General features: G+C 35.6%; 1 protein-coding gene across 4 annotated transcripts in view; it reads right to left on the bottom strand.

Annotated features, from left to right (window-relative positions):
* Window positions 1–4,827: 4,827 nt before the first annotated feature.
* The window catches only part of Su(dx) (WW domain containing E3 ubiquitin protein ligase suppressor of deltex), a 436,167-nt gene continuing 418,825 nt past the window's right edge, over window positions 4,828–22,169 (bottom strand). For all 4 annotated transcript variants that reach the window (XM_090407874.1, XM_090407872.1, XM_090407873.1 and 1 more), the window contains one exon: window positions 4,828–7,653. In XM_090407874.1, coding sequence (XP_090264000.1) covers window positions 7,481–7,653 — 173 coding nt within the window. In that variant the 3' untranslated portion in view covers window positions 4,828–7,480. The remainder of the gene's footprint in view (window positions 7,654–22,169) is intronic.

The raw sequence follows: 22,169 nt of genomic DNA on the forward strand, positions 1-22,169 counted from the left end.
TTTATTAGTGCCCTAAAGTAGCTTGAAAATTTTCCATATTTGATATGTAGAGTAAGGTTCCCAAATTATTCAACCATAAACAGTGCTGAAGTACAACAAGTTTCTAGTCTTTTCTCAATGGCATTCATAAGTGCATGTATGTATACATATTACACACACAGTGATGTTTCTCAGCTATTAACTTCAAATGAATGAAACTTTGATTATTGACCCTTGAATGGGTTTAGTGGATCAACTGACTCTTGCTACAGCACTACCATGTTACTGTACCTTCAGTTATCTGATTGACTTCCTGCCGTGATGGCATAATTGAAGGAGTACTATAAATTAGCATATCACAGACACACATTGTGGGTGGGTGTGTCATATGCTAATTTATAAAAATCATCTCTAATGTTCAACCACTGGAATTGAATATTCTGTGGTCTCAGTTGAAAGCCCCGAAGTCTTTAAAAAGAACTGTCACAAAGCAAACTCTGTGAATGTAAAATGAAATTACTCCTGCAGGATCAAAATACATATTCTCATATTAGTAGGATCATACAAAAGCACCTAAATAAGCTTAACAAGCTATTGGGGGGGGGGGGGATCTATATCAAGAAACTATTTAAAAACTCAGAATCGATCATGCAAACCCCACCCCCCCAGAATATGTAGAGCACCAAAATTACACAAAATTGTCCTCTCAGACCTAATGTGGATTCAATAGGCTGTTCAACTCTATTTAACTTACAAAATCTCAAGAGTCCTATCTAACCATTTCTGTCCTCTCATTGGCCATCAGCTTTAAAATCTGATTTAAAAAAAAAAATGCACAGAATTTCTCACAAAGATACAAGACATTAAACTAACATCTTCAGATATGATGGTGACCTTTGACATTGCTTCTCTCTTCATAAAATATTTCTCATATTGAAACATTAGAAATGATAGCCCAGGAATTAACAGCAGACACAGTGGATCTATTCAAATTCATAATCAAATCTGGTTATTTCACATGGAAAGAATAACTTTACCAACAAGTAGAAGGAACTGTGATTGGCTCATTACCATTAACATCTAACCTAGCAAACTTTTATCTTTAACATCTAGAGGAAAGAATCTTCACTTTCAACCCTAATAGATGGCTATTTATTATAGCCATCTATTTGGCTATGATACATAGATGACTTATTTGCAGTTTGGATTTACACAGAGCCAGAACTTCTTTCATTTCTACAAAAAAATCAATGGTTTGCATCCCCGAATTAAATTCACATCAGAAAAAGAATTACTAAGGATTTCCTTTCTAGTTGTATACATCTGACAGAACCATGGATCACTTTCCACTTCTGAAAACCAACTGTAACAGGACCCTATATTTGTATATATTAGCTCACCATCCATCTTAGTATCCAGAGCACTCAAAATTTGTTCCTCCAAGAGACTGCTCATACAAGAATTGGAAACCGTTAAACAAACAGCTTTACTAAATGGGTATAATTCAAGAACAACACACACAAAAATAACACCACCCTGGACAGCATCCAAGAGAAGAACTTTACAGGACTCCTATTCCTTACCTCAAGGACATCTCGGAATGAGTGGCAAAGGTAATGAAAAAATACAAACTCATTGCTATCCTCAAACTCATCAACCAAATTCACAATCTGTTACCTTCTCCAAAGGACAAACTTTCACCAATAATGCTGCCTGTATATACCAAGTACAGTGTTTGTACAAGCTCTCATACTATGGATATACAGGAAAATCAATTAATATATATATCTGTCATCAAAGCCACATCTTCCAGTGTTTCAAATTACACATATTCATTTATGATATACAAGATGAAATATTTGTACAATAAATAATTTTGTAATGTGGCACATGTGTAATTGTATAAATTAAAGTAATAAGTATCTTTAAAATAGTTTGAGACACTGGACTGGAATATGATGAATAGATATATGTCTGAAGAGATTTAAAGAGAGAGAGAGGGGGGGGGGGCTTATAACTGAGAGTGGTGGTGATGGATTATGGTTTGGTGAGAGAGAATATGTGGAATTAAGGAAATGGAAGCCTGTATAGAGATCACCTCAAGTAAGGAAAAAGATACTGGTAGTTGTTTGGGATATACATCTATAAGTGGAGGATTATATTTATTTATGATTGTATTAGAAACTATAGAGAGAAATTTGCAGCATTGTTAGAATTGGTTGGATTCAAGATAAGCAGTGATAATTACTTGACACAGCATGTGATGCCAAAAAAGAGAGAAGATCATTGACTTTGTGATAGTCAATGAAATATCAATACCACTTCTGGTAGATGAGTGATCACAGAGATTTAGGATGAGTGCCAGACAGGTGCATGTTCCAGTGAGAAGAAATAGCTTGGGGACATATGGTATCAGGAATTAAGAGGTAAGGTGATTAATAGTACTTGTGAATTAGTTTAAACAAGTAGAAAGCAGCTTGAACTAATTCAACCACATGAATAAGCATGAAACAGATGAAGAATGAGGTTAGGCAGGAACTGTAGGGGATGGAAAAAGACGTTAAGGATTTTTAAGTTGGAGAATATCAGCAGCTGCATATGAAGCATAAAGCACATCCAAGAAAAGTAATGAAGAGATAAAGAAGGAGAAAATGGAATATAAAAAGAACATAACAGAAGTGTTATTATAGGTCTTTTTTTTTTTTTTTTTTTTTTTTAAAATAAGTTATATGACCATTAAAAGGAATGGTGCATATAGAAGAAGTAAGCTGGTTGCTAGAGGTGGTGCATCTAGGGTAGCAATAGGATGATATATAGTGGAAATGTTTATTGACCATTTTGTTATTGTATATCATGCTACACAAAGGAGAATAGTATTGAATACAACAATCAGAGAATGATAGGAAGTTGAGGATCATGATGTGTCGAAGATATTAACTAATGACATTAATGAGGCTGTGGAAATAGATGAGATATTATGATGTGCATTTATGAGAAATATGCAAAAGAATTAACAGCTCCTACTCACGTAAGGATGTAAACCTTGGGTACAAATATGCTGTGGCGAGGAGGACTTTAAATATTTTCATATAATCTGGAAAAACTGCTCTACAGACCAAATATGGAAGTTTTTCAAACCACTTCAGGCCTCCAATAAGTAGGACACTAGTCTCACACCACTGATGTGGTTTATAGATATCAGTCGGTTGTGTATAAGGGAAATACACTGTCTCAGAGGAGAATGATAAGAACCGTAAACAGATAGGCTATCACTATATGCATTTATGAGGATGCACAAAGGAACATCAACAGCACCTGTGACTTGGGTATGGTTGATTGATAGATTATCAGTTATGTACTGTGTAACAGAATAGAGTTGTATGTGTTTGGGAGGGGGAAGTTATGAGAGTCCAGAACAGAATATGGAGTGCAACAGGGTTATGGGATTAATGGTGTGTAAACTTTTATATTGATAGTGGTGGGGGGGCTCCACCCCCTGACTCCTACGGCACCCAACCCCATGAGTTCTAATGGGGTTGGGTTGGGTTCTGGACTGGTAGGCCGGTTCTCCTTGAATTCTGATGTCTCGAAAGGGGTTTCCCCCCCCCCCCCCCAGTTCCAGACTGGTAGGCTGGTTCTCCTTGAATTCTGATGATGCAAAAGGGGGGCACCTTTCTGAGTTCCAGATTGGTAGGCCTGTTCTCCTTGAATTCTGATGACTCGAATTTTGAAGACGACACTCAGGGTAGCCCTGAGTTTCAAAACATTTCAAATAACTTGACAAAAAACGTTACAAAAAAGCCTTATCATTTTATATTATAGAGTAGATTATAGTCTAAGGTGTGAAGAGCGATTCAGCTGTTGCTGCAAAATTTGGGAAGGAAACATTTTGATGTAGTGTAACTTCAAAATGATTTCAATAAACTAATTATGTGGGTAGCCAACATCAATGTCAGCTTAACATAATAGATAAGTTTATTCAGTAATGAATCTTTAAAGGTACCTGTGGCATAACTGTAAACAGCAAATTACACGATAATCACAGTAGTTAACTTTAACAAAAGTACAGATATTTCATACTGAAATATTTCAGTACAAAATAGCTGTACTTTTATTAAAGTTAATTACTGTGGTTATCGTGTAATTTGTTGTTTATCAGTAACATTCATTTTACTGCATAGTGCAATGTTAGATAAGTAACTCAGATGCTGGTATAGTGTTGCTCTTGTAATCTATTGACAGAACAGTTCAATTATCACTATGAAATAATTTGTCTGTATCAATTTCTAGAAGAAATTGATACAGACAAATAAATCAAATTAATCTTTGAGATGATGGCAGCTCAAAGACACTGTTCAATACAGGATTAAAGGTTTATCATCAGAAGGGAGGGTATGTCTTTACTTGAAACAAAAATTAATATACTGCTCAATTAAAATGTTAATTCTGCCAAGGATAGGAAAAAAGAGTTGATTAATTTCTTGTATGATCTACAAGAAACAATGAAGTTCTCTTTTAGTCAGATATTGCAAGGTTTGCTTTTATCAGATCAGATCATTTTGCACTGTAGAATAGGACTATATAAAAATATTCATCATTATATAATTTTCTATTGTATGCTTTTTTTTTGTGGTCAAACATCAGTTACATAAACAATGCTTACAATACAAAAATCAGTTCACATCTCAATCCCAAACAAAATTTATGCTTTGTATGCACATTTTGGAACTAGATTAAATAGCATGTTGAGAAGGTAATTTCCAGTATGTCATAAAAATATTCAGCCTTCCTATAGTCACTGCAATAATAGCTACATAAATAATTCATCAGGAGCAAGTATACAAAGTATTAAGACCTATTTTGTACAGAATTTAATGCTGAAAATACAGGCAGTTATTTAAATTTTTGAAATATCAATTTTTTTTCCCCTTTTGCATTACATTCAAAGAATCTAGGAAAGCTATAAACAACAGATCTGATATCTTTCAACTAGTAACCTATGTATGAAATAGTGGTAGAAGCATAAATGTTGAGCATGAGTGATTCCTCTCTTATATATCATAAATATAACAATACTTCTCATAACATGGAATTACTCTTTCATCTTTGATGCACTATTCTGTGTACATTTACATTTAAGAAATAGTCTTTTCTTATAGCAATCTATTTTTATCATAATAAAATTACATTTTTATACATCTGAAGATGCCAATGAAAATTCGACGAGCTTCAGTGATGAGTAAAATACAGTCTACTGTTGTTTTAGCAAATTCACAGGGACCAAAATAATAGTTTATTATAGTGAATTCCTTTAGATCAGCACTGATGCAATGAAGGTTTTGGTTAAGACTTTTCGATAGCTTGTTATGGTGCAAAATTTCACTAATGGTGCTTTCTGAAATGTTATTTGATAGTAGTTTATTACAGTAGGTTTGCTAAAGTGAATTTCCCTTAGAATACTACTGATGCCATAAGACTGGATATTAGTCAGCAGTTTGTTATCATGAGAGAAAGTCAGTTGCACTCCACACTGCAAATGCAACCTAAAGGATTTTTAAGTACTTCAGCATCACTATCCTACCAAAAGTCAGGGGCATGTGAAGGGATTAAAAACATAATAAAAACATGAAAAGTAATTCTACATCATATGCTGCTAACTGTAAATGTTTACTATTGTATCAATGCGTAGGTACAAAGCGTTTTCCAAACCCCTCCATACTCAAACACATACATCACAGTAAAAGGGCCACACTGCCTAGATTGTGCTACACCACCTAGGTTCTGTGCACCTTTGCCCATACCAGTCAATGATTTTCATGTAGGATTGTGGACTGCAGTGGCATCCAGCACTCTACATATTAAAGAAACATTTGTGAAATTGCTTGTGGATGTTATATCTCAAAATAGAGTTCAATAATGAGATGAGGTAACCAGCTTTTTCATTAAGTATCAGTTCTTGTGAGTATATTAGGCATAGCTTAGGCTCATTATCAATTGTTGCCTTCCAGTTTTTTCAGTCCACTATTACCTGTGGACTTGAATGTTAAACTGCCATACATAGATATTTTCCTCTAGAAGCACATCAAGTTATCATGCCCCTTTAAAATAATGTCTTTAAAACGCCTTCCAACAAAACCTCTGATCTCTTTTACAAGCTGTATGGAGGGGTGTGCCATGACTTTTGTTAGGATTTTGTTTAAAATAATTATTTAAACAAAAAGTAAAAAATAGAGTAGAGAATATATCTCTAGGAAATTTTTTAAGCCATGATTTTTCTTACAGTTGCATAGTAAAGCATTTCTTAACAGATTCTAATTTAATGCAATAAAAACTATATAATTCTATTATTGTTATAAAATATATTATGTATAAAGTTACAAACAAGATTTTTAAAAATTTTATTAATGTATTTTTAACTTATTTTAAAAAATTACTCCAACACGTATATATCTGTAGATCTACAACATTTACAAATCTGCAAGCTAATAGCTGAACATAAATGATTTCGAGCATCAGCAACATGCTGTTCCAGCTAGCTTTTGACACATGGATACAAGATTACTAATACAGACTTCATCAGCATTTGTTTTTGTCACTAATGTATGTATGAGTGTTTTGTGTAACATAAGGTTAGAAAATTATTTTAATGCTTATAAATTGCAAATGATTAATAGATAGGATGTTAAATTCCCATTATCTGTAAATCACAAATTTAGATTAACAAATGTTAATACTACACCATGGCATATTAAAATAACTTTTTTTAGATACCACTGTATAAGCTACAGACAGTGAAGAAAAAAAAAAGATTTTTATTACATTAGGCTTACAGAATATCAAATCAGCCATATCCTTTTCTATAATATAACTTTATATTCTTTAAATGGCTTGATTTTTTTTTTCTTATTTCACAGTTCTCTAAAGATAAAATTTACAAATTACATATCTTCAGTATTTCATCAACAAATTATACATATGTCAACCACCAGTATTACACTGCCCTTGGTTAAGTGTCATTTTGGCCATTCCAAAAGCAGAAAGGATATGTTTCCAATTCTAGTGAGGAGTGAAGATTTTGAAGCACCTAAAGAACCCAATACAGCTATACCTGACCTGGGGAAAAGAAGTAACTTTGTCACTTGTGCTGGATACAACTGGAAAGTAAATCCATTAATGTGTTTTTGTTGTGCTTTAAACTAACTGAAATGGAAGTCATTTTGTATTGAAGCAGTACTGGAACTATACAACCACTTTCATCATAATGCCATCACGATAAGATGATCTCAGTTACCTCTAAAAATTTACACACCTCTGCACATCATGATCATCAACCATGGCTATAGCTGTTTGGAATTACCCCATCAATAGGAAGAGAGCAAAGCTAGCTGTATATTCTTGCTCTCATTTTGAAACTGTTAGATCCAGGCTGCTTTGGTGCTCCATAGGAAGACATGACTGGAAAAAATAAAAAAAATCAAAAAAAAAAATCACAGGCCTACTCTTATTCTTGTGCAAAGCCTTCTGTTTCCTCAATAGCATAAGTCAGCTTTTCTACTAGTTGTTCATAACTCTTGTATGGAGGAAGGTCTAGACGGTTAAAACACGTGTGACTCCGAGGAAGCCATGTTTCCTTGCCTACCTTTTCAATGCAGAACCTTTGAGGACCATTACTTCCTGTAAAGACAAACATTTATGAATATTATTTTCTTTTAATGTATTAACCAATTAGGATACAAATACACTAAAGCAATAATGGTAATAATTTCCCATGTGGCACTGACTTTGCTGGAAATATATGGCAGAGTTTTGCTATAAACTTGACAGTAGCAGAGAATGATGAAATCCATCACCAAAGTATCCAGATGAGTACTACATGAGTAATTATTATGTGTGTGACTAAAATTATCTGAATGTTGATTGGGTATCAGAGAAAACTCATGGTAACATTGAAGGAGGAATTTACTGAGCTGCTGTGAAAGAAGTAAATCAAGGACAAAGAGTCTTAGATTTGATCATAGCATTAATAGGTGTCCCAGTTTAGGATGTGACTATTTTGCCACTAGCTGGTGACAGTAATCATGCAATACAGATATAGGAAGTTGCCAACTATATGGATGTTTAAATCAGGACAAGTTATATGCTGAACTACAAATTTGGAAATTATGGCAAACTTGGGAGAATACTATCTTTGGTTTCACAGTATCAGTTGTTGAATGGGAACAAGAGACCCATAAGAAGATGATAGGGGAGGAATATTGTGAGAATAAGAGTGAGAAGTTTTGTGAAATATATAGGGTGATCATAAATTTGCACAACCCAGAAATAACACATCTATTTCAAGGTTAATTACAAGTATATGAAAAATGAAACAGCTACAAATACAGGTTATAATTGGACCTTTATAACAAACGAAGAATAGGACCTCATTATAACATATATTGAAAGTGGCCACCTCCTTCGGGAATGCAAACTCGTGTTCTTTTTACCAGGCTTGATGTCACCGTGTGAAGCACTTGCACACTGATGTTTTCAATCGCTGTTGAAATGCTCATTTTAGTTCATTCAGTATGAGAGGATTATTCAGATAAACAACATCTTTGAGATATCCCCAAAGGAAAAAACCTGGTGGTAATCTTAGAGGCCACAATTCTTTCGAGATGAGATGGTCACTGAAAACTTCTTGCAAAAATAAAGAAAAGACTTAAGGGACTGCTGTACTTGGATATTTCTTGTGAAATTCCTCAGCAACATATGCATTAGAATGATTAGTGAAATAATTTTCCAAAATGAAAACTTGTTACAGCTAGGAAAAAGACATCTCACTTCCACAATAAACAAAGCTACACCGAGAACAACCTACACACATCACAGTGAACTCGGTGTCTGTGATAGTTTGTAATAATACGATGGTGACATCTAGTGGTGTAAGAAATGATTATAACGATTCAGAAACAAGTGGTACAAATTCAAACTTTCAGTTGTGTGACTTTGCAATCACCCTGTATAAAGATCAAGCTCCCCCAAAAATTTACAAGTATTGTATGAAAAGCTAAAAAAGAGACTGAATGCATGTAGTACCCTAGTATCAGAAACAAATGAGGTACTTCAAAATAAATGAGTGCTCAATTCGCCAAGATCTATCAACCTGGTATATGTAACGTAGTGCACAGTGCCACCACTGCATTGAATGAAGACAGAGGTGCATAAGGGCTATTGCTAGAACTGTTGCATAACCTGGATAAGAATTCTGCAATTGGAGCAGATGAGATCTCAGCATGTGTGCTAAAGGAATATTCAGCCAAACTGGCTATGCACTTGGCATTTTGTATAATTTGAGTCTTAGCTCAGGGAAGATCCCACAGGAATGGAAAGAATATATGAAAACCCATTAAATGAGGATGGTGGTGGTGCAAAGACTGATGTGTCTAATTATCGACCTATCATTATGATTTTAAAGAAGTTGATAAGAACTCACATACAGAAATGGGTGGACAATCAAAATATACTTTGTAAGGAATAGCATCAGTAACTACAGACCCATCTATCTATTAGCGCACACACAAAATATTCACCAGAGTCATCCTAAACAGAATACAAACCTCCATCAACGAAAATAGATGCAAAGAACAAGCCGGTTTCAAAAAAGGCTTTTCAACAATAGATCACATTCAAACTATTACTCAGCTAACAGAAAGATGCAGAGAATACCAGATTCCACTTTGTCTTCTTTTTACTGATTTTAAAAAGGCATTTGACACCGTTGAACATAACACAGCATTCCAAGCTTTAATAGAATAAGGTGTAGAAAAAGCATACATCCAACTCATAAAAGATATCTACAAAGAAGGCACAACAAATATCACCCTTTTAAATCGCCCGATTAAAATTAAATAGAGGAGTACATCAGGGCGATGTCTTATCACCTAATCTCTGGACAGCATCATTCGAAAAACTGACACGAAAGGTGGAATAAATATTGATGGCGAAATGTTAAATATCCTATTATTCGCCGATGATGTGGTATTAATATCTCACTCACCCAAACTAAACTGCCAAAAAATTGGATTGGAAATACAGGCAGCCCTCGGTTTATGCCTCACTTCCGTTCCTGAAAAAACAGGCATAAACCGAATAGGCGTAAAACGAACCCAATTTTAATGGGAGGTATGAAGTTATGTTCCGCGAAGTCAAAAAATATGCATATGAAGTATTTGTAACATTATTATATTTAAAGCTTTGATAATACATATATATATATATATTTGTTAAAATAAAATTATTAATAACGAAAACAAAACAAAATTATATACAAAAAATATGAAACTTCAAAAAGATATTATATATTTCCATGTTGAAGTTCCTGGTTTCGGATCACCTGCATTTTTTTTTTTTTTTTTTTTTAAGTATCCAGTGTTAACTGCCTAGATTTTCTTTTTCTTTCTTTAAGGAGTTCAGTGTAAGTTCGAATAGATGTAATTGTACTCCTTTTTAAGTTCGCACTCCGTTCCCAATCGTGGTCCATTTCGCAGAGTTCATCAATCAATGTCTCTATGCTTGCAAGGATACGCTGTAAATCGGCTGTTTTCATATCTCTCAGAGGACCTTCTTCGTTTTCTTTCTCCTCCTTTGGATGTTGACTTAATTGTTCAGCTAATTCTTTTAAGTCTTCATTGGAAAGCGGTTTATCATGGCTCTCTAAGACTTCTGTCACATCTTCAGCTGTGACAATCCCACCTCTCGCACAAGCTTGGTAACATCTTCAATAATATTCTCCTCTTGCTCTAATTCCTTGAAGTTGTGCATAAATGCTGGAAGAAGTTTTTGCCATGCTCCTTTTAAACACTTTGCTGACACGTCGTTCCAAGCTGCCACGATGTTGTTAACGACTGCCAATAGTCTTTAATAGTTTTTCCTGAAGTGTCCAAGACTTACCATTTCCATAAATGTTATACAGAGGTAATAGGCTTTGAAAATTGATATAATTCCCTGATCCATCGGTTGCAAAAGCGATGTGTTTGGGGCATGTAAATAACCTTGGCATCCAATGGTGTTCTTACTTCAGCAAGGTTTTGAGGATGTCCAGGAGCATTATCCAAGAGAAGCAATGCCTTGGCTGGCAAGTCATTTTCTTTACAGAAGCGAAGCACGGTAGGACAAAAATAATTTGTGTACCAATCTATAAAAACGTCTTGTGTAACCCAAGCTTTCTTGTTCCATTTCCAATAGACTGGCAGCATGGCTTTTAGATCCTTGAAGGTGCATTGTGTCTGTGAATGGTACGCCAACATTGGTTTAAACTTCAAAGTTCCAGAGACATTTGCACCCAACAAAAGCATAAGTCTATCTTTTGCAGCTTTAAAATCTGGAGTGGAACGTTCTTCACAGGAAATGAAGGTGCATGATGGCATTTTTTTCCAGTAGAGCCCAGTCTCATCAACATTAAAAATGAGATCAGGAGGATAACTTCCTTGTTCTACACAGTCATGAAATTCATTAGGAAAAGCAGCCGCTGCCGCAACATCTGCACTTGCTGCCTCACCACATAATTTGACACTGTGGCACTTACTTCAAGACTTAAATCTCACGAACCAACCTTTGCTTCCTAAAAATGTTTCTTCGCCTCCATCTGTCTTTTTAAGATCCTCAAAAATTGTTTTTGCTTTCTCAGTTATAACAGCCTGCATCGGAATGTTTCTCTGATTCAAGTCATCCACCCATAATGATAATTTTTCCATATTTTCATGAAGTTTACCCCTGCTATAATGTGGATGTTTTGCATTTAGTGCTGCTGTAGATTGTTGCGCAGACTGTTTTATTCTCTCTGCATTTTTCATAATTGTAGTAACAGTTGATGGAGGTAAGTTCATACGTCTACAGACATTCGCACGTGTCTGCCCATCTTCCATTCTTCGAATCAGCTCCATCTTCTTTTCAAGTGTGATTGATTTCTGCACCTTCTTGACATCAAGTTCTGCTAATTTTTCTGCACTTCTATTATCAGACATGGTATGTAATTATGTACTTTATCAATTTAAATACATATGTATGTAAAAAAATTAAATAGAACAATTAGGTAGATTTAACATTAAAACTAGGTTTGATACTTAAACGTCATAGTAGCTCGGTAAACACTCAAACACTAGAGTGCCTGCTAGCTTCGTTTCTCAGTCAACCAGACTACAGTAATAAAGCACGTGCAGGCAACCGGCGTTATTGTGAATCGGTGTAAACCAAGGGCTGTCTGTACATCCATAAAAAATAAGATGGATGAAAAACAAATACTGTAAAGATTATACAATCACTCTAGAATCCCACACCATCGAAAAAGTTGAAGATTACATCTACCTTGGCCAGTCCATAAAAATGAATAATGACATATCAAATGAAATAGCAAGGAGAAAAAAGAGCTGCTTGGATATCCTTCAACAATTACCAACCAAAACATAGACATAGAAATACGAGCCCATCTTTTCAATAGTCACATCTTACCAGCATTAACTTATGGCAGTGAAACAAGGAACACAACTCTAAAAGAAGAACAAAGCTTAATAACAACTCAACGTGCAATAGGAAGAATCTCATCTTCCTTTTCCCTCTTTTACCTTGCGGTGTCGAGGGTTTATTAATCATCGGACCTCAAGCCGTTCACAGGATAAGGTGATCAGCCCTATGCCCCAGTGTGTCCTATGTCCGTAGTGTTGAGTTCTCAAGGCCGGTTTGCCTGCTTTGCGGGATGAAAAACCCCAGGATAAACTGGGGCAAAAACTCTACTGTCCACGCCCAAGACCAGCTAACTTGGCTATGGCTGAGGAAGATCCTTCAGCTCCTCACGTCTACGACGGGAATCGAACCTAGGACACCCCTTCCCCGGGCATATGGTTGTGAAGTGCACAGTCACTAGGCTAACCACGTGGACTAGAAAGAAGAACGTGCAATGTAAATAAAATAGACCACGTAAGACACACAGAAATCAGGAAGAGTCTAGACTCAAAGATTGACAGTCAGAGTAACAAACTGGTAAGTTTATTACTTAAAATTTTTTAAGTAATAAACTTATTTATTACTTAAAAATTAAATAAACTTTAATAAGTAATAAGTTTATTACTTTATTACTTGAACCTGGAAGGCCAGCCTTAAGGTAGGAAGACCCAATGATTAAGAAAGATGGAAGAAAATGGAGAAATCCTGACTGAAATCACAGGTCCGTCAAGGTAAAGGCATAGGTTTACTAAAGGGAGGTCATGTCTGAACAATTTTCTATTTCATAATAATGTTACAGCTAAGTTGGATAACAGAAATGGATAGACTATGATACTGTTTGCTAAGTCATTTGATAGAATACCACATGCAAGTCCCAAGCAGCATGGATCTCCTTTCTATCCAATTCTTCATTCCATGATAGCTGCAAGCTGTTTCCTGAGCTACGTCATAATCACCAGCTTTATAGTTCACAGAAGTTTTCATATGGCTGACTACAACTCAAGTAATCACTTCATGATCATTCATGACTGGAGTGGGATTTAACTCCTCATTTAAAATAATGTCTTCAGATGTGATAATCAAATCCAAGTCCCTCGATCCGTGCATACCCTCTGTTACGTACTGCCTAAGGTAGTTGTCCTTCATGAACTCGATAAATTTTCTCCAATGCTGTCTCTTCATTCCAATCTTTATTAAGAAAATTAAAATTGCTCATAATTATCACCCTTTTCTTATTAGTCATACAAATTTTCAAATATATTTCTTTCTTACTGCCCTCCACAATTACCAGGTCTATAGTGACAACCAACTAGATATTTCAATTCTGTTCACCTTCACCTCATAACATACTGCTTCAAAACCACTGCTAATATTTCCTCCTTTCATCTCCACCTGAGATGGGAATAACTCCTCTGAAAACATCAACAGCATGATCCTTTCCACCCTGTCTTCATGAAAAAACATCATATCTATCATCTCTATTACTGTTAGAATGTCATCCTCATCTAACCATGTCTCACTTATTCCAACAATTTTTTCGATGAATATACTCTATTCATTCTACAATTTCATTTCCTTTAATTTGAATACTTCTGTCATTCATAAACATACACATCAGCTTATTTCTGGTTTTATAACATGTCTCACCAAACCAGCTTCTCTGATATGACATCTCTTTTATCCTCCCTGCAGCCATTCTTCTTCTCTATCATCACTGATCTTACATCTCTCATCAGACCTGTTTGTTTCCCCCACATCCCTGGTCATCTAAATCCTTTCTTGTACATGCACACATCCACTCATGTATTCATCATCCACTTCCTGCCCCCCCCCCCCCCCACACACACACAGACTTTCCCTGTTTGTGTTCCTTCTCTCACATTCTTTTCACTCATGCCACTACTTACGTCTTCATTCACAAGCCTCTCCTACCCTACTTTCCTGCTCTTCCATGTCAACCTCTACCACCTCCAGTTTCTTCAAGTCTTTCATTCACTTGAGTCATTACTCTTTATTGAAGCAAGCAGTTTCCTCAGCTGACACACACTAAATCCATTTAAATGTAGCCCATCTCTTTTATAGGGCTCTATTCATCCCTCAAATTTATTCCACATATTCTCGAAATGAACATGAATTCCTTTTTTCTCATACAACTCTGCTGGCAACTCATCATAATCTTCACTCATCATTTCAACCATCATTATCGTAATTGGGATACATGGTGACTACTTTTTTCACCATATTGTTATCTTTTATTCTCCTTAGTAACTTCCTGATATTCTCCTTGTTACCATCCAGATCAGTTGTGTGTACTACCAACTCTTTTGCTATATCCACCCACTGGAAAGCAAACCTTATGCACCTTCTCATTAAGCATAATTCAATACCTTAAAATTCATTATTTAAATTATGAATTTATTTAACTATTAATTTATTTAGTTAATTAAATTTATTAATGAAAATATAACCTTATAATTCTTTCTTCTGCAACTCCTATAAGAGTTTGCATTTTATTTAAGATAATTGCAGCATTTGAAACATGATTATGCTATAATGTACAAAAGTTGCAATCAGTATCAAGGGGCACATAGCTGAAAGCATGTTTGAAATGAAGTAAATATTAATTATATTTATTAAAAAAGTAAGAATGTAAGCTCATAATCATACATTGCTTGCTGATGATTTAGGGATGTTGTACTAGAATTGATAAAACAGCAAGGAAAATTCAAAAATGAAATCTGGTTTACTATTCATTTGTAGGCCACAAATTTTCTTTCTACAGTATCAATCCATATCAATTGGAGAGCATTACTTTAGCCCATTGTGAAACACTTTTTTGGAATAACAGCAATATTTCTTCTGAAGGAAGATAAGGCTATAAAAATGTCCAAACAGGTTATTTAAAAAACTTGGTTCAATCTTTCATGAAGAGATAAATAGTTGGTCAGAAACAAATGTAATATTCTGTCAAAATTTATTCAGATAAGTTTTTTTTTTTGAAGCAGCACCAGCCAACTCAGGGATGCTAAGAAGTTTAAACTTACAGCAATACTTGTTGACAGAAATACAACTTTCAAATAAGCTTCTATTTTTTAATGTATTTATAAATATCACTTTCACACAAGAAAGGCTGGAAAGCCTATAAAAAATAAATGTCATATGTGGGTCATGGGGATTTGGTTTCTCTGACGTGCTTTAGATCTATTAGCTGATAAAAAAAAAGTTATTGAGCCCATCAATTTTCCTTTTTTCAATATAGAAGAATTACTAGTATCACTTGAAGGAGTCTTTGTGCTCTGATTCAAATAATGGCTATTCTAGATTTCCCCCCCCCCCCCACCCCAAAAGAAAGAACATGAGAATTATTTTGCTTTCAAACATGAGGGAGTTCAAATATGAACTAACCAGAAAGCTTCAACATGCACAAAATAATGCACATCCATATCTTTCGAGGCACTAATGAATATGACATGGTCTGATCTGCTGGTAGAATAAGTAATTCGCTTTCATGAATACCTGATTATTCTTCTACACTCATAAATGTTGTTCCATCAAGTAAATTTTAAGCTTAAAAGCCAAAGTTATTAAATAACATTTTGTATACCTTGTGCATATTATAGGTCAAAATTGAATCAGACCTGTTGGAGAAACTGCATCTCAGTCATACAAGGGTGGTCTGAAAGTTATCGGCCTCAACCATTGATGGCAACACTACCGACAAGTTTTTCCTAAGTTTGTACATCTGTCATAAGCATCCATGTGAAACTGCATGTCATTTTATCAAGTAGTTTGTTTTATACAGCTGTCTGAGGCAAAAGTATTGTCTGTATCCCTTGAAATGAATAAAATTGAGCATTGTGCGGTTATAAAATTCTTGATAAAAGGTTTAACACCAAAAAAAATATAATTCGAAGTTAATAAAAGTTTATGGGCACGCTTCTCCTTCATTTTTAGACAATTAAGAAATGGTTTGTTGAGTCTAAACGTGGCCGTACCAGCCTTGAAGATGATCCACATAAAGGACGCCCAAAAAGTGTAACACCAGCAGAAATCATTGATCAAGTGCATTGGTATTGGATAACCGGCGAGTCAAAGAGCATGAAATTGCTGAGACTATAGGCATTTCAAAAGAACATGTAGGATATATTTTGTGTGAAGAATTGCATATGAAAAAGCTTCACACAAGATAGGTGCTGTGCTTGCTCACAGGAGATCATAAATGCACTCGCATGAAAATCTCTGAACAGTGCTTGAAGCATTTTAACAAGAATAAAACTGATTTTGTGCATCGATTTATTACTATGGATGAGACTTGGATTCACCATTACACATCAGAATCTAAACAGCAGTCAAAACAATGGACAGAAGCCAGTTGTTCAATGCCAAAGAAGACAAAGTCAGTTCCATCAGCAGGAAAGGTCATAGCATCGATGCTTTAGAATGCTAAAGGCATTTTGTTTATTAATTATCTTGAAAAGGATAAAAGAATAATCGGGGAATATTATTCCGATCTTTTAAACAGACTAGACGAAAAAAATCGTGAGAAAAGATCAGGTTTCAAGAAGAAAAAAATTATCTTTCATCAGGACAAAGCACCTGGCCACAAAGGTGTTTTGGCAATGGGAAAATTAAGGAATCTGCACTATGAATTGTTGGGACATCCATCATGTTCCCCAGGCTCCCTCTGACTTCTATCTCTTTCTTGTTGGTCAGCGTTTTTCTTCGAATCGAGAGGTGATTGCAGCTGTACAGGGGTATTTTTCAGATCTTAGAGAACCACTACAGGGACAGGATAAATGGCATTGCTGGAATAAATGTATCGTCTTAAGGGAGATTATGTTGAAAAAAAAAAAATCAAAATTATAAATCTGTTTTTTCATGGTTAGGCCGAGAACTTTTCAGACCACCCTCATATCTAAGACAGTTTGACAAGGGAGGGAATTTGATGAGATAGTATATTTCTATTATAAAGTCATATCTCAACCCTCTCACAAAAAAGGAGTAAGTTTTATCTGAGGAATTAGGAAGCAGAAGACTATTGAATCTAAAACAAGCTAGGAAGGATGATAAGTGACTCTGAGTTTACTCGGTGAATGGAAATGAGATCATGGCAATCACTTTCCACTGCAGGAAAAATGAATATAAATACTTTTGTCAAGATATTCATACTAGGTGTCAATATCAAGACAATGAGGTCAGCTACTACAAGCTATCTTTTCTAAATAACACCAAGGACAACAATCATAAATTAAGCAGGCTTTGTAAATACAAGAATTCAGTATTACATTTGCTACATTTCAGAATGTAAATTAGTTACAGACTGTCTCTCAGCATCACATATCACAGAATATGTACATCTCAAAAATAACAAATTTTGGAGTGAAGTGGACTGGAGTACAGAAGGAATAATTCTAGCTCCAACATAGATATCTTCTGTGGAGATGTTTATACAACACTAGCTTCAACAAGTGTAGTAGGTTTTAAAAAAAACATACTTGTATGCATTACAAGTTTATTCATTTACTAATGGTTCGAGTATTCTATGTTAGGAGTATTTAAGAGATTATAAATAAGGTTATGTCAGTTTTAAGAAATCTTGCAACAGAGGCCTAACAGGTATTACTTGCTAATAACAACCCAACATGCAGAAGAATTTATTACACCCTATCAATTATGTTGGGGTACTTAAGGGTCAAAGCTGTATAACTGAGAGGAGACCTCCATATAGCCTTTAAAGGAATGTGGAGAACTGACCAGGGCTTCTGACCTAATGACCAATCCTCACCTTCTCGTGGTGCACCCTGTTGGGTATCTACCCGGATACTGAACGAATGAGGATGGGCTGGCAATTTGGGATTTAGCCGGCCAAATTGTATTCTTATTGGCTTAAACCAATATAGAAAATGATGGTATGGTATGACATGACAAATTTTCATGCCGGCTGGGGTGTTGCCTGGTTACCCCCCCCCCCCCCCCCCCCGTTGTTTTCGCCAGGGAACCAAGGCGAACAGTGGAAAGTCAGCTACTGGAATAAATCTGAAAGCACACCCCCAACTCACCAGAGTTAACGATCGGTACTATCAACATAAGAAGCCTGAATGGCAAAGAAATGGAGCCAGCTGAGGAATTAGATAAGTACCAGATCAACATAATAGGGGTGACTGAAACAAAAAAAAAGACAAAAACTGGTGAGATCTTTCTGAACAATAAATACAAAATGTTATATTCAGGAAATGACAATCAAGGAAAAGAAGGAGTAGCCATAGTATTCAACACAAAATACGAGGCTAATCTTCCTGAATGGCAGGCAGTCTCGAATAGTCATGTGGGCAAATATGAGAATGGGGAACTGGACAATGAGACTTATTTGTGCATATGGTCCCACAGAAGGTTCTACTAAGGTAGAAGTGGAGGAATTTTTTGATGCTTTAGAAAAAGCAACTGACACAATGAAAAAGGAAAAGTTGGTCCTTGTTGAGGATCTAAATAGCAGAGTATGAAATGATTGTCAGACAAAAAAAAAATTCCCAAAATATTTTTGTAAGTTAAGGGATATTATATCCCATATTGTTTCTTAGCCGAATAAGAAACTTAAAGAGTTTCATGCTGAATATAGAAACTATATAAAGTTTGGCAATTCCAAGCATAAGCAAATACCTGGATAGAGCAGCAACTGACCCTTGAAGGTAGTGCAAGCTGAGGCAACTCATACAAAAGGTTGGAGCAAGCTCTGATCACTATTCTTGATATTTACCCATAATGTGAACTTAACTCCTAGGAGCTGTATTATTGTTCAACATTATGAAAGAAGGTCACTACCCAGACCGGTTTCAACCTTTCTTGAGGTCTCATCTGTGCGTAGGTTGACCAAGTTTGTAGCGAACAGAACTTGCATCCCTTCTATGAGAATTGCCAAGAGGTGTCCTATTAAATTACTAATTATAATGAAGAGCCAAAGGCTTCAATTCGGCAACATGAACTTATTTAAGTTAAGGGATATTATATCCCATATTGTTTCTTAGCCGAATATAGAACTATATAAAGTTCGGCAATTCCAAGCGTAAGCAAATACCTGGATAGAGCAGCAACTGACCCTAGAAGGTAGTGCAAGCTGAGGCAACTCATGCTCCACCCTTTGTATGAGCTGTAGGGCGATGTGGCTACGCATCGCTTAAGGGGTATGCCCTAGCCCTTATATCATTTCCTCTTTGACTCATATAATAGCTAGAGCTGGCAGTGAAGTTTTACGACCGAATGCCCTTCCTTACATCAACCCTCGCCATCACACTACAGTTCAGTCCACACTACACTACAGTTTACATCTGTAGATGTGAACTGTAGACTAAAATACACAAAGATTTCATTTTTTCATCAATAATCTTTGATGAAAAAATGAAATGTTCTCCTTCTCAGTTCACTATTGTCAGATCTGGGCAACACACTAACAACCAAACCTTGGAGATTCAGTGGCAAGCTTTGAAGAAAACCTTGATTGATTCAGCCAGAGAGGCATGTGGTGAGGTTGTCTGCAAGGATAGAAAAATCAGAACTCCATGGTGGACACAGGAAGTTAAAGAGGCAGTGAATGAAAAGAAGAAAGCATATCAAAAATTCCTGGCAAATAAGTCAGCTTTTGCTCTTAGAGAATACAGAGACAAATGTAAGAGAGCGAAACGCTGTGTAAAACTAGCTAAACAAATGTCATGGGAGGATTTTGGCAAGAACATAGAAAATAAATATCAAGAAGGTGGTAAGATATTCTGGAGGTTGTTGAAGAAGCTTAGTAATGGAAGAAAGAGTGCTGTAAAAGAAGTTAGAGATGATAAAGGTGACATGAAAATAGGAGAAAAAGATATCCTTGAAGTATGGAGTAATTACTTCGAAAAATTTCTAAATGAAACAAGCAGTGATAGCACAGTGGTAAAAAACATTCAACAGGCATACAATCAGGAATACATAGCCATACTTGAAGTAGCATAAGCCATCAAAGGCTTGAAATGTGGAAAGGCAGCAGGAGTAGATGATATTCGACCGGAAATGCTGAAGTATGGTGGTATAAAAGTCTTACAGTGGCTGCACTGCATAGTTCAGTAAGCCTGGACAAAGGGACGAATTCCCGATAATTGGGGTAGAGCTCTAATAGTACCCATATATAAAAAGGGAAATAAAACTGAATGTGAGAATTACAGAGGTATTTCCCTACTGAGTGCTCCTGCCCAGATCTATGCAAGTATACTTGAGAAACGGTTGAGAAGAATTGCGGAAGAAAAGCTTGGTGAAGAACAAGCTGGATTCAGGCCAAATAAAGGCTGTCAGGATCAGATCTTCACTTTACGACAAATAGTTGAGAAAGCATGGGAATATAACAAAGATCTGTATTTAAGTTTTGTCGATCTGGAAAAGGCATATGACAAGGTGCCAAGAGAGAAGCTATTCAATATGCTATGGTTATATGGTTTCAATGGGGCATTATATCAAGCAATACTTAGTATTTATTTGAGTTGCAAGTCAGCAGTTAGAATGAAGGAAGTACACGAAGATGGTTTAATGTTAAATCTGGTGTGAGACAAGAATGTACATTATCCCCTGTGTTATTCATTATCTATATGGATCACATTATGAAGGAATGTGGTATTAAACAGGATATCAAAATTGGAGATGTTAATGTCAGCTCCTTGCTTTATGCGATGTTATACTTCTAAATAAATCCGCTACAAGTTTGCAAGATTTGCTGACTAAATTGAATAACTGTTGTAATAGATATGGTATGAAGGTCAGCAATAAAAAGACAAAGACAATGAAAATAGGCAGAATGTTAATGTCAGCCCCTTGCTTTATGCAGATGATGTTATACTGCTAAATAAATCAGTTACAAGTTTGCAAGATTCCCTGACTAAATTGAATAACTGTTGCAATAGATATGATATGAAGGTCAGCAATAAAAAGACAATGAAAATAGGCAGAATTGTTGAAAATGTCAACTGCATTGTGAACAGAGAACCTGAACAAGTAAAACATTTCAGCTACTTAAGCACGATTTTTAGTAAAGATGGTAAATTAAATATGGAAATAGACAACAGAATCAGCAAAGCTGGTATCGTAGGAAGTCAATTGAATAAATTCATAAGGAATAAGAGAAAAATTAGTCGGAACACTAAATTAGCTGTATACAAGACAGTGTTCAAACCAGTTTTAACTTATGGATCTGAGAGCTGGGTCAGAAGTAAAACACTTGACCAAAGACTAGACACTGCAGATATGAGAGTCCTGAGAAAGATTAAAGACGTGAAGCAATGGCATCAAATGCAATATCATATTAAAAACGAGGATATCAGGAAAGAACTTGACATTGTCGGCATCTAGGAATGCGTTAGCAGATGTAATCTCAGGTGGTAGTCAGTTAAACAGAATGGGCAAGGAAAGATTAACAAAACAAGTGGATTGATACGGTTCAATGTGCCTTAGACGATAAAAATATAAGATCTAATAATGATAATATTGGTGTCTTGACAAGTAACAGACTGATTTGGAGGAAAATTGTAGATAGGATAGGAAGTTAGTAATGATGTAAATTTTTGATGTAGTACTATCATATCCTGTGCACTCCTTGAGGGTACATGTCAGGAATTTGATGATGATCAATTATGTCATCATAATTAGTTTTAGAAAAAGAACTCCGCTCATTCAGCACAATTATCTGTTACCCGTGT

Source organism: Typopeltis vanoorti, chromosome 18, assembly GCF_054136105.1.
Source record: "Typopeltis vanoorti isolate ZY-2024b chromosome 18, IOZ_Tvanoo_1.0, whole genome shotgun sequence".
Taxonomy (NCBI): Eukaryota; Metazoa; Arthropoda; class Arachnida; order Uropygi; family Thelyphonidae; genus Typopeltis; species Typopeltis vanoorti.